Source organism: Apis cerana, linkage group LG1 (assembly GCF_029169275.1).
Source record: "Apis cerana isolate GH-2021 linkage group LG1, AcerK_1.0, whole genome shotgun sequence".
In the NCBI taxonomy this organism is placed as follows: domain Eukaryota; kingdom Metazoa; phylum Arthropoda; class Insecta; order Hymenoptera; family Apidae; genus Apis; species Apis cerana.
In genome coordinates this window covers 19,202,090-19,215,776 of record NC_083852.1, presented here as the reverse complement: position 1 = coordinate 19,215,776, position 13,687 = coordinate 19,202,090, and the positions used below count along the sequence as shown (strand labels likewise).

At 51.2% G+C, this 13,687-nt stretch overlaps 1 protein-coding gene across 2 annotated transcripts; it reads right to left on the bottom strand.

The window, feature by feature from the left end:
• Nucleotides 1-758: 758 nt before the first annotated feature.
• LOC107993076 (protein wingless) lies at nucleotides 759-13,612 on the bottom strand. 2 transcript variants are annotated; one of them, XM_017049277.3, is made up of 4 exons: nucleotides 11,351-13,612; nucleotides 7,832-8,094; nucleotides 2,479-2,753; nucleotides 759-2,389 (listed from the first exon to the last, which is right to left on the bottom strand). In XM_017049277.3, the coding sequence occupies exons 1-4, from the start codon at nucleotides 11,449-11,451 to the stop codon at nucleotides 1,832-1,834; spliced, it is 1,197 nt and encodes a 398-aa protein (XP_016904766.2). In that variant the 5' UTR covers nucleotides 11,452-13,612; the 3' UTR covers nucleotides 759-1,831. The 2 variants fall into 2 exon arrangements, with proteins under 2 accessions (XP_016904766.2, XP_028520245.2); XM_028664444.2 differs by lacking the exon at nucleotides 11,351-13,612 and adding an exon at nucleotides 8,238-9,943.
• Between the last annotated feature and the right edge of the window lie 75 nt (nucleotides 13,613-13,687).

The window sequence follows — 13,687 nt, the reverse complement described above, 5'->3', positions numbered from 1 at the left end:
CTAATTCCATCGCGCGCGCGCGCCACTCTCCTCTCCTCTCCTCGTTTCTTCGGCCACTCGCTACACGAATCGATCGACGAACGAGCCACGCTCGCTGGCCCTCTCTCGATCGTGCTCTCGATCGACGACGCGCGGACTCTCTCGGAATGCGCTTACAAGTGGAAATACCAATCGTTAGGTCGAAGAACGAGGACGGAGAACGAGGAGTAGCCGTGGTCTTCGCTTGCGGTTCGATATACCTATATACGTGTGGCAGGATTGGGGAGAAAGGGAGCGGGCGGAGGAGGCAGGGGTGTCGGAACCATTAGCGCGGATGCCTGTTGTATGCGGTCAGAATCCTTTTATCCCGTACAGAGATTCCTGCGGGATTCCTTCGTTCGTTATCATCGCGTGCAGCGCACGGCCGAAGCAGAAACGAAGCAAGGCAGAGGGACGTAAGGAGGAAGAGGAACGCGATGGGAAACGGCCGTGCGGGATGAGGGGAGCGGGAGAGGGGGAGAGGAAGAGAGAAAGAGAAAGTCGAACCAGTCCTCTCGGAGGCACGGGCCTCCCACGATATTCACCCGGTGAGGAGTTATGAAGTCGTCCAGCCGGAGAACCAGTTGGCTATATTTCGCGAGGATAGGTCCGCGCGGTGGTACGCGGTGATTCGTGCAACACCACCCGGACGAGGGGACGAGATCCACCGTCTTTGGCGACGCATCCGGAGAGATCCCAACAGACAACAAGAATGATGATGCGTCCACGAATCCTTCAACTCCTTCGTAAAATCGTCTTTATTTTCATTTTTTTTTATACGTCCATTCTTTTATAAATTACAAAAAATCGTGTAAAAAAAAAAAGAAAGAAAGAATCCACGATGCGCGTACAATTACCGTTAAATCATCGTTTCCTCGCTCGAAGTTAGAAGTCGAGACGTCATCCAACACTGGATGGTTAAATGCGGTTTCTTCCACGGTGGTCTTAAATCCGTGTGGATGGGTGATCGTCGCACGTGATCGAAAGTAACAGCGTAAGGAGCTAAGGGAGAGAGTTGTATATAAAAATAATTTACTCGTTTATCTCGTTTCCATCTCACCAGTGTCGAATATTTACAAACAAGGGGGGGGGGGGGGGCGGGAGACTTTTCGCGCGACGCTTCGACGGGCGCGATAAATATTTCGAAAAATATAATATATACATTTTACATATAAATTTATATTCATTCGTATATAACTAGTCTACGCATATTATATACAAGTACGCGATCCGAAGGATCGGAATAAATAACGAGTTTAACGAATCTCGCGTTCGCTGTAAAAAAGAAAAAAGAAAAAAAAGAAAAGGGGGAGAGAAAACATGGCGCGTGGGAAGTTTCGAAGTTTTCGCCATGCGATATTTCGGAGGAAACAATCCGAGAACAAGAGGGAGAATATCGTATGTACAGTGAGACCATTTTTCAAAATTTTTACATCTAAGACGTTCTAAGATTACGATCGCGATCCGATAACAATCATTCTCACCGTCTCAGTCTTTAGTACGCGTCCGTGAACGTCGTAATAAATATACGGTTTCAATCGTTTCGCGTAATACTGAGAGACAATACAGGAGGAGGCTCCGTAACAGCTCCGTCGCGGGGGATTCGGTCGATTTCGGAAACCGAACGCAGCGCGTTGTATCCTTCGTGCGTGGAATCACTTGGATGATCTTCTTCTCTCGTCCTCGTCGACAACGACGAAGACGACGAGATTAATTCGACGAGTGACTACGGAAATACACGTCCTTCGCCGGGAAGGAGGTAGTCTCTTCGAAAAGAATGGAAATCGGGGATGGAGAAGAGAGATGGGTTGGCCTAGAGACACGTGTGTATCGTCTTCTTGATTTTGCAGAGTTGACACTTGACTTCGCAGCACCAGTGAAACGTGCAGGCGCATCTCTCGACGACGGTCACCTCTTGCGTTTTGTAGCCTCTGCCGCAGCACATCAGGTCGCAGCCGTCGACACCGATACTCGTGTCGTTGCACTGTCTACCGTGGGTGCCGAGAATGCCGAGTTTCGGGTTCTTCTCGCAGAACGGGGGTGAGGGTTCCAGGTAGACGAGGTCCTTCGGTCCGGGCGGCTTGTGCTCCGGGTTGTACGGCTTCAGCTGGAAGTTGTACCGGTGTCGACGACCCAGACCTTCTCGATGCCCGTGCACCGAATTGCTCGCCGAATTGCTCACGATCGCGTTCCCATTGCCACGCACCCGATCCGAGTTGCTCACCATAACTCTGGACGCGCCGTCGAATCGGTCCTTCAGATTGTCCCCAACCACGCGAAAGTTGGGTAGCCTCATCCAACAGGTCTTCACCGTGCAGGAGCCGGACATGCCGTGACACTTGCACTCCTGCCGCATCTCCGACGACACGTGCTGCGACACACGAAACAACCACCTCGAGATCCTTTTTTCTTTTTTCCTTTTTTTCCTCTCCTCCTTTCATCGCCGCCAAAGAAACTTACCGCTCTACCTGCCTCGTTATTGTGAAGATTCATCTTTTCGCGTAGATTTCGACCGCGTTCGCCCGTGTCCACGAATTCGCGGGAGAATTTGAATCCGTAACCGATGTTGTCCGAACAACCGCCCCATTCCCAATCGCGCGTGGTGGATGGTGGTCGCGATTGGTGAGTGTAGTCGCAGGAGCAGGACTGGATGCTGCCTTCGCTGCACGCTCTCGCGATGCTGTGAGTCACTGCAGCGCTAGTGATGGCGTAGATGAAGGCGGTCTCTCGACAACCTGTAACAAAATACCGTTACCGTTATAACTCGGGTTACGTTTCTTCTTTTCATCTCGTTCGCCGCAAGTATATATCGTACCCGTTGATCCGGCCAACAGCGGAAAGAAGCATCATCGGATGATTCGTAAATCGCGGCGAGCGAGTGGAGACGTCGGAGGAGGAGGAGGAGGAACGTCTCAATCGTTGGCCGTTCGCGTGGACTACCTGCGCGCGCGAAATCCGCTCCGCGCAGGTGTGGAAGTGAAGAGGGAAGAGGATATATGCGAAGGGAAAGAAACGACGTGGTCCGACGTTGGAGCGAAAGACAGGGACGAGCGGTTGTTGGAGCGAGAACAGGCGCGACCTTAACCCCGGAGTGGGCTGACCCAGCTGAGAGGCAGCTCGACCTTATCTGCATAAGGCGCAGGTGCCTGCCGGTTCCTTTGCAACCGACCGGCCGAAGGTATCTCGCGCGTAGCCTCCGAGCGAAAGGGTCGTTTCGCCAATTGCCACCTACGTGTATGGTCGCGTAGATAACGGAAGGTTATCGCTCGATGCGTCACGATTCCCGTGGTCGTCGAACGAAAGGAAAGGATGAGTCGAGAGAGATGATGGCTCTCTTCTTTCAACTGTGGGGCCGAAGTAAGACGTCAAACCGTGGTGGAGTGCGAAGAGAAGGGAAGGAACGAACCAGTGTCGGTGTCGGATGTAATCGACCGCGTCAAATTTCGGGGCGAGAATTCGTCACGAGTTGTTTTCCGCGCGCGACCGAGACGCTCGGCATTCGCGTTCACGCGTTTCCCGAACGCGAACGAGAAAAGGCGTCTTCACGCCGAAATACGGTAAGAATGGAAGGAGAAAATGGAAGGGAGAGAAAGGAACGATTTTTCCCTAATCCTCCGAATCCAAAGACCGGAGGCGAAAACGGTGGTCGATAGATCCTTTCCAGACTGGAGGTAACCTTACGAGGAAGAGGCCGACGGCGAGGGAACGCAAGATTTACGCCGTTCCACCGCGTTACCGCGCCGAATCCTCGAGCTGTCCTCCTCGAAATTTCATCGGTTCCGGATATTATTCCTCATCATCTCGGACTGCCATGACCGAAAGGATTACACGGCTGGTGGGAGTTTTTCTCGCGAAAACGCCCGCTTCTCCCCCGTCGTTGTTGACGATGAAATCATCTCGCGCGTACTCTCGCCGCGTCTCTCCTCGTCGTAATCGTCTTTGGAGAGAGCGTGAGACCACGCTCCACGATCGCTTTCCTCCACGATTTTTTACGATCGTCAAACAGCTCGGATGGTCGAGATAAGAGAGACGGAGCCGAGTCACGAGAACGGTATCCAAGGCGAAAAATCGTTATCGAAAACACGAAGAGAGAACGGAACATAACTTCTCGATATTTCCGAGGGATGTTTGTTTGTCCTCTTCGCGGGCTTGGAACGCGCACACGACGACGACGACGACTATGACGAGTTGGACGGTTCGTTCGTTCGGCTCGTGATAAACGGTTTCACGTTCGCTTTATCGGTCCGTGCAAATAGCGGAGACACGGCTCGTTGTCACAGGGTAAATAGCCGGTCGTACGTACGTATTGCTGGAAAGTCGTTCGTCGCGTATCTGGTCGCGTATCTGTTCGCGTAGCGGAGAAGAAAAACGTTGGTTGTTTCGCGAAAAGCGAGCTCGTCATCGCGGCGAGGATCCGAAAGAAGAAAAATAAAAAGGCGTGGTGGAGAGAGAGAGAGGACGAGAGGAGATCGTGGCCGAGTGACATCGCGACGCGGGTTTACGACGGTCGTCCGCGACCGTGGTGAAATTCCAGGAAGATAAAATCGCCGGAAATTATTGCTACCGCCGCGAAGATCCGGAGGAAGCCGGGCGAGGGAGAAAGAAAGAAGAGAGGAGAGGAAGAGAAACGCGTGGTTGGTCGACGTCGATCCTCGAAAAACTGCATCGACCGGCTCGCGTTGCTTGAATGCAAAAGTGGTGTAGGGTGGAGGGGGAAGGGGTCACACGTAGGGGGAAAAGGGGTGCGAAAATGCGATCGCCATATAGGTTATGCGGACTGGCGCGGGAACTCGTACTCCGGAGCGTGGAAGCAAACAAGATGTAAAAATCACGGAGGACCGATGGGGGGCAACAGGCCCATTGGCTCGCGGCTCACGTTTTCGCAAGAAATCGTGGCGTGCCGTCGACACATGTAGCCCATCATAGGCCGCGATTTATGGCGGCGTAACGCCGTCGTAAAAACCCGATGACGGGTCTCCGTATAAGACGCGACGCTCGCGCGCCACGCCGTTTTGATATCGATCGCGAATTTCCCCTGTAAATGGCCTCTCGATCCTCTCCATCCTATCTCTCTCTTCCTTCCTTCCTTCTTCCTGTCCTTCTCTTTTTCTCCCTCTCTCCCTCTCTCCAAGTCCGCGTACACGGAACGCTCTCCCTATATATTCGTATATCCGATCGCTTTCGTTCCGCGGTGCACTTTCCCCCTTTCTCTTTTTTCTCCGGAGTAGAATCGGGAGCGTGATCCGAAATGGAAAGAAAACGCAACGGATCGCACGGAGGCCACGCGAGATTTGCAGTTTACCGAGCAATTAGACGGATACGGAGTTCTCGGCTCGAGAATCCACGCGAGACCAACACCTCGAAACGATGAGCGCCGCAGGGGAAAGGAGAAAAAAAGAAGAAGAAGAAGAACAAGGAGAGGAAGGAGAGGAAGGAGAAGGAGAGCCAACGAAACCGAGGGGTAGACACCGATGCGGTAGGTGGCTCTTGGCGGCGAAATGATTACAGGCCGCGAACCTACTCACTACCAGCTATAATATCGAGTACAAACGCCTCCAAAAGTATCGCGGCGTAGCTTCGGTTTGGACACGCGCGGGATATTTCTGCCGCTCGAGTATCGTCGAACGGACGTTACCGAATTCAACCGATTTCGTTCACGGTCGGGTGGAATTAAAAAAAAGAAGAAAAGGGACAGAGAAGAGAGCGAGGATCGAGCGAAAAAGACGAGAAGAGAAGGACACGCGACGAGCGTATGTAATCGTACGACCCCCTTGCATAATCCGGAAACGACCGTTTAGGTCGCCGCGACGACCAGTCTGCACCAGATCCCCTTCCCCCTTGCCCCTCCTCCATCTTTAAATAAGAGTACACGCGAACATTACGAATCGTCGATAGTGATCTGCGTTTCCCCTCGCGCGCGCTTACACGAGCACCGCGTAGATCTAATCTCGAAGATCTGCTCGAAGACAAAAGATGCGAATTGATTGAGAGAGAGAGAGAGAGAGAGAGAGAGAGAGAGAGAGAGAGAGAGAGAGAGAGAGAGAGAGAGAGAGAGAGAGAGAGAGAGAGAGAGAGAAGAACAAGATCGTGATCAAAAGGAGAAACTGATCTTCCTCGGATCTTTGATCGAGCCAATCGTAAAAAAGGGGCGAAAGGTTGCTTTCATTCCCATATGCGTCTATACATATATCAGTATTCTATAAACGACGCGATTTACATTTCTATCGTGAAAGATTTATAAAAAAAAATGATCGAGAATTTGATCTCGATCGAGATAAAGATAATAGATGATAGAGATAGAAAGAGATATATTGGAAGCGCGTCGATGCGTGGCAAAGCGCAAGGGTTATGAGCAGCGATCTCTTCTGTTATTTTGTATTCCTATACTTTCTTTTTTTTTTTTTCAGTTTTACTAGCGCGATAAGTGGCCATATGGGGACACCGAACGTAATAGGGCGGGAGCGGGCCGAGCGAAAAAGCTCGGCTTACAATCGCCTCGACGAGATCTAAAAGAGCCGCAGGGGAGCCAGAACTGGTACGAGAAGGTCCATTATCAGGTTGCAAAACATACATCTGGTCGGTGAGGGCACGTGCCCGGGGCCTTCGGACCAAGGGCACGCCCCTTTCGATCCCCTCGATCTCTCTCCACGATCCTGATCCTTGCCTCTTCTCTCCCCTTCACTCAATTCTATCTCCCTGATTTCCGCTACAACCCTCCGCGCCAACACCCTGTCGTCTTCGAATAATCTTCCGCTTCGAGCCTCTTTTCTTCTCGCCACCGAGAATTCGATTCTTACAGATCTTGAGATCTTTCATCGAAAATCAAGCGAAATAAAGATGAAATACGAAGCGAGCATGTTCGATCGAAGATAGAATAATAACGTCGGTCGAATTCTCGATTCTCGGATCTTGAAATTTTTCGTCTTACTTTCGAAAAACGTATTAAAAAAAATAGAAAAAAAGATTGACTCGTTGAGACTAGTTTCAATGATCTCAATTTCACAATTCGATAAGAAAATTAATCACGTATTAATTAACGAAACCGTAATCTAATTACGCTTATATCTTAATTACACGGTCGAACAGTTAGCTTTTTACGGTGCTTCGCGAATCGATCGACTAACGATATTATCGCGTTGAAATTCGATCACTTTGTATAATAAGGTTAATAAGGTTAATTCGGTGAATTCTCTCTGTTTAGATATGATAACGATGTCGCCAAATCGATATAGCCAGGCAAAAATCTTTTTTCTTTCGATGGGTCAACTTCCAAAACGGTAACAGACGATAATAGATAAAGCTCGATCGCTCGGCGAATTCGTGGGTCCGCGAAATTCAAGAATCCGCTGCTCATCTTTCTCGTCTTTCTCTCAACCTCCTTCCTCGAAACCTCGTCTCCTGTAAATCTCTATCGGGAATACCGGTTGTCGGAGACGACCACGGACAATGGGCTGTTTTTTGGGAACGTGGAACGAGTCCACCTTATGGTCCGTTATACATGTATATATGTGCGCAGTTTTATCGCGAATCTCGATTCTTCTCAACTCTAGTCCGAGTGGCAGCCTCGGAGAGATTCGAGGCAAAAGAAAATAAAATGAAATAAAATGAAGTAAAAAAAGAAACTCGGCCTTCGCAAAGATGTTCGCTAATTTCTCGAGTATCGCTAGGAACGAAGGTATACGTATATATCTTTCGATGTCAATTAGCGAAGCTCGCGCCGCGCTGATAATTTTCGAGCGGCAATTAACGAACCAGATGATCGGTCGGGGAATAAAAAAGCAGCGGAGAAAGAGAAAGGAAATCCGGTGCTCACCTCTGTCCACGATCTTGCCGAACAGATTTTTCCCACGGAGGAAATTCTTGGTGGAACAATTCCATCGACGATTGCGAAACTGATGTTGGCACTCTGCGATCGCTTGATTCGCGCCCCTGGCCACGGCCATCAACACTCCTGGATTTTCCCTGGCCAACCTGCGTTGCTTTCTCCTCAAGGTCGCGTACACTGTGGGATCCATGTGAAGGGAGGCTGGAGACATTGGCAAAAAATTGTTCGGCTCTCCTGCCTTCGCGATTCCCCTGGGAAGAAAAGTCGACCAAGTCGGTCCGTTTAATTTCTCTTTCCGATCGGAACGGATTTTATCCTCGCGTGTTTGTTGCTCGATGAAAAGAAAAGAAAGAAAAGAAAAAGAAAAATAATCGCGCTAAATCATCCTCCCTACCGTTCTTCTTCCGCGTCTCGAGAATCGAGTCTGGGAGGGAGGAGGCGATCCGAGAAGAAGGCGGCAGACTCCGCGCGAAAGACGCCCTTTCAAACAAGGATCGCGTTAACGAAGAGTTTTGACAGCGAACGATACCGGTGGTCTCCCCCGAGGGACTTGGCATTCCCGTTTCACCACGATGATACCTTTATCCCTCCCGTATAATAAATCGTGCGAAATCTCTGGTTCCGCGATTCACAATCGGTACACATCGTACATTGGCATTCCTCGTGCATTCGGTCGACACTAATTTGGTTTACGCGTAAAAACGGTACACTCCGAGAGTTGGCTCCAGAGTCGAAGGAAACGAGGGAAGGAGAGACAACAAGTGAGACTCTTCAAGAGAAGAGAAAGAGAGAAGAGAAGAGAAGAGAAGAGAAGAGGACAGAGAGGAAGAAGGGGGCAAGGAGAATTAGTTCGAAAGACGAAACTGGTTCAACAGTTTCGGTCAACGGTAGCGGCGTATATATAAATCAAGCTGCCGCGCGAGTTCTGGCTGCGAAAGAATTCGCGTCTCGATCGATCGAGCGTCGCGCAGAAAAACGCTCGAGGGAGAAAGAAAGAGAGAGAAAGAGAACGGTCTCTGCCCGCGCCGTTGTCCGTCCGTGAGAAGAACGTGCAAACTTTTAGAGAAACGTTTCTCTGTTCGGGATCAGGAATGCTTCGAGATCGGCGGTCGACGATCCTCGCGCGAAGACCAAGAGGATTGATCGTTTACGACTGCTTTGCCGCTTTGCTACGCGTACGAGAGACGGCCTCCCGTTTGGTTATTTTTCCTAGTTGAGAATGGGAGCACGTTCTACGCGGCCTAGAGAGCTACGTCGATTCGAAAAATAGCTCGCGCCCGCAGGGATCGGATCTCTCGTCGCCGCGCATAATAAACAGCTAATCACCGTTCTCTCCTAGAACCTCCGTCGACGGTCCGTTGTCAACGACTCGCTTGACGCCTAGCAGAGACAGTCGAGGAGGAAACCGACCGCACGACGCTTCACCGCGAAAAGTCTAGCCAGCTGCGACCGAGATTTCTCGTTGACACTCTTGCGCCCCGTATAAATAAACCGAATCGCGATACGTACAAACCGCTCGTAAAATCGACCAGCACCAGCGCGCAACAGCATCCTCTCCTTCCTTCCAACTTGGCGATCGATCGCGACCAAAATCGAACTCTTCTTTCCCCTTATTTATTTATGGAGTAGCAACGGCGCGAATTTTTCCTTTCGTCGCGTATTCAATTAGACTCGACGAGTACAGGAAATGGAGGAATCTCTTCTAGGCGGTGCTAATCGAAAGCATTTGGGGAGCGCGTCATTTACAACAACCCTTGCCGCGATCGTCTCTTTTCGTCGAAATTCTTCCCGTACGATCGGTCGACGAATCTCGCGGCTCTCGAGAAGGCGAGAGCGGGCGGGCGGGCGAACGGGCGCGCGCTTGCCCGGTGGATCGTTTATACGATGCATTCGATAAGCGCGATGTCCATAAATAAGCCGTGCTCCGGACCGGTTAGGATATATCTATTGCTTGTAATTTACGTCGGGTAGAAAGCTCAGGGACGACTCTCGACGACGATCCTACCCGGTTCTCTGTCCCCTCTTCTCCCTCTCGCTCCTCTCCATCCAGCTTGTCCACGTGTTTTCTGCCAGCGGACACGCCACCACGACGAAAATAATTTATCGTCCGACGAGGACTAATAACGATCCGGTGCCACGCGTCCCTCCCCCCTCCCCCTCAGTGACAAAAGGCTATATTAAATTCGCGCGATTATCGTTGAATTATTTCATCGATCGTCCATCACCATAATCATCCAGCTCTCGAAATCACCCGTGTCCCTCATAAACGTCATTCGATCGTTAAATTATTAATCCTCGACGAACGCGTACAATCGCGATATATTTAATCGCGATCGCACGTGGAACGACAACGTCGCGAATCAGGTTGAGATGTCACGACTTCGATCCGAAGCGACGACGTCTTTTTCGTTCCGTGTCATTCGATCGATCGATCGATCGATCGATTCCGAGCTAACGCGCTCGTGGCTAAACAATTACCGCGAATCATCAACTTTTTCAATCGTCGCGTGTAAATATCCATCTCGAGATCTCGCGATCGACGTTGGCGATGGTTCGAAGACCACCCAGAAACGCTGTCGTACCAGATTCGTCTAGCGGGATTATTCGCTTTATACGCGATAAGTTATCCCCCTGTTACCGGCGAATATATTAGCGATTTGCTAATGATATCTGTCTATCGAGAACGGGCGACAAGCTTAGCCAACGCGAATGTATCGAAAAGTCGAGCTATCGCAGACACGGCCAGCGATAAATTACTCCCGACTGGAAAATTCGAAGCAGGTTGTTTTGTACGCGTCCACGCGAATTTACCGTCGTATTAGATTAATTAATTCGTAGGTAATAATTACCCGCGCGGCGGACGCACGTGACAGTGTGTTAAATCAACGCGGTTGGAAAAGCAATCGAGACCCTGGTTGATTTATCGCCGCCACTTTATCGTTACGCGGATATTTCCGCGGCTATCTCTTTCGGTCGGGAGCACGAGCGCGCTCGCCGCTCAACCACGTATGCACGCACGCACGCTCGATCGTGCACCGCCAACATTATTTATTACCCGGTTAATGAAGTTAGCCATTATCTAATATCCATCCAACATTTTCTTGTAGCCGGGACGTGGGCACGTTTCAACCTATGAGAAATCATTGGCGGATTGAAACGAACGAGCCGCAGGCTTATGATTAATGAATTAATAAGAAGGCGCGCCCCGCCTGTGTCGCTGCCACCGTTCGTTCGATAAAAGACGCGAGACAGGTGTTAACGCGACTGTTGCCGGTCCGCAATTAACCGCCAAACGTTACCGAACAACGACGCACGAAAAATTTTTCCTTCCCCGAAACGAGACTCGAGTAACTGGTAGATTTTTTCTTTTTTTTCTTACATGCGTCTCGTCGATCTTGTCATGCGCGGTTACCCCACCACCACACTATCACCCACCGCCAACTTTATCTTATACGCGCCGGATTCGAGAAACGATATCGAACAGAGAAATAATTTTTTTTCACTTACCACCACATCGATCCTCTACCACGATTCTTGTTCCTTGGCATTTCGGCGATGGACGCGTGAATCGCCACCACCAGGGCACAGATAATCATCCAAAGTCTCATCTTCTGTAGACGATCGAATGCAATCGTGTGCAGACCCTCCCGCGATTCTGGTCGATCTTCGACGATCTTCGGCGAAACACCATGCACCAACCAACGTTCCACTCACCGGATTACGAAGAACATCACACGGTATTCTCCGTGAACGGTGTCGCGCACATAGCAAATTTTAGCAAAGCGTACTCTGTCGAGGAGCACACGAGGAGATACGATACACGCGTATCCAACGATCAAATAGACATCATCGTTAAGAGACACTTGCACGACCGTTGCACCGACCGAGAGTTCCACGACAGAGAGAAGAAAGAGAAAAGGAAGGAAAAAAGAAAAAAAAAAGAAAGGAAGGAAGGAAGGAAGGAACAAAGTAATGAAGGAGTAAAGAAATAAAGGAAGAAAGAAAGGAAGAAAGGAAAGAAGGAAGGAAGAGATGAGAGTGATCGGTATCCCGATCGAAGCGGAGGAGAGTCAGCTGTCAAAGGAGCTGGACGGATAGATGGATACTGTGGTAGCTGGTAAATCGTAAGAACCGTGACGCTGTCAGGTCGTTGAATGACTGTAGTTGGTGGAGTGGAGTGGAGCGGATCGGATCGGGCAACCTCGAGTGCCGGAAACTCACCCCCCGAAGGGCTTTTTTCGAGGGGTGGGTGTCACCCTTGCTCAGTTCTCGCCGAATCAGAGGTGGTGGGAGAGGCGCACGGTGAGGCCGAAGGATACCTGGCAACCCTCCTCGAATGTCTTCCGTCGCTTCTATCGGCTCGACTAATAACGGAGTTGCCGAAACCAGACTGACAGCCCCGAAATCGGTAGATCAGTCTCTCCGTCGCGTGGTGGACGTCGATCGGATCTTCTTTCTCGTTCCGTTCCCTTCCGTTCCGTCCCGTTCCGTTCCGTTCCCTTCCCCGTCCCGTCTTGTCGCGTCTTGTCCAGTTTCGACGGTAGCCACGGCGTTGTCTCTCCTTTATCGCGTATCGAGAGGGCGAGATGCGTGGCGTGTATGCGCGCGATCGATCGGCCGATCGGTCGTCGATCGAACCCAACCAAAGGACCAACGAACGAACGAACGTGCTAGTACGTGCAAGCGAGCACAGCGAGCAGCGAGCGAGCGAACGAGCGTCGACCCGCGAGAGAACGCGCCAAGGGGAGAGACGACTCGTCGTTTCCTTCTCTTTCGCTCGGTCTCGGGGGGTACGGTACCGAGGAGTTGGAGAACCAATACCCTTCGACGGACAAGTATAGGCCTCGGCTAGCGACTGCACGCGCTCCTCCGCGGAAGAGCCGATCTCTCTTCAGAGAGAGAACGGAACCTTCTCCCCTCTTCTCCACCCCAAGGTTCCTCTCAACGTCTCCTTCTTTCTCCCTCCTAGCGAACCCCTTCCTATTCCCTTCCTCCGCGAAGATCTCTTCCTCTCTTCGCGCTTCGCTTCTTTTCGCTTCCCTTTTCTCCGCGTTTCTTCTCTTCTCCGCTCTTCGCTTCTCTTCCCTTCCGTTTTATTCTCTTCTCCGTCGTTCGTCGGCACGCTGGTAGGTAGCGGCAACACACGTTTCCCCTTCGACCGACGGACCCCCAACACCGATCGAGCTTCGCCCCGCCTCTCTCGTCAAGCCCCTGCCCTTCTTCTTTCTTCCGCTCGATCTTCCGACCTTCTCCCCCTTCGACTCGAGTTCCCCCTCGTCTCTCGAGAGACGATACGCAAACCTTTCGCGCTTTCCCCTTTCCCTATTTCCTTACACGTTTCTCCACGAAACGAGATGGTGGTGGTGGAGGATCATCGTCGAGGTTCATCGTGGTCGCGCCGCGAAAAGATCGTCGACCGCGAGGGGGGGACGTTCGCGATCGAAGGACGAAGCGCGAGTGTTCGATTTTTGCAAGGAACGCGGAGCGACGTTCCTTCCCGAAAGATCGTCGAATCGCGAGCGAAAGCCGACGATGGAACGATGGAGAGATGTTCGGCAGGTTCTGCTGTCGGAGACACGCACGTCTTCTTCTCCTCTCCGTTGCTAGTAGATGAGCACGTGGCTTTCAAGGGGAAATAGCGGGCGGTCCTTATCAAGGCCACGCCTGTCGGGTTCCCCACCACGTTGTTCGTGGTCATCGCGCAAGGAACTTTTGTCGAAGCTCTCCCACTCTTCGAAAACCTTCCCAGATCTCACCCTCTCCTCTCTCTCTTTGCTTCTCTTTCCCTCCCCCTATTACGCTACCACTCTTTCCCCTCCACACCTCCCTACCTCGCCCCCCCAT

What these genes read in the sequence shown, in the direction of transcription:
- LOC107993076 (XM_017049277.3), bottom strand. Translation starts at nt 11,451, where the DNA reads ATGAGACTTTGGATGATTATCTGTGCCCTGGTGGTGGCGATTCACGCG. An exon ending in GGTAGAGGATCGATGTGGTG is followed by an intron (nt 8,095 to 11,350) that starts GTAAGTGAAAAA and finishes TTTTCTTCCCAG; the next exon opens with GGGAATCGCGAAGGCAGGAG. An exon ending in CGGCAAGATCGTGGACAGAG is followed by an intron (nt 2,754 to 7,831) that starts GTGAGCACCGGA and finishes ATTTTGTTACAG; the next exon opens with GTTGTCGAGAGACCGCCTTC.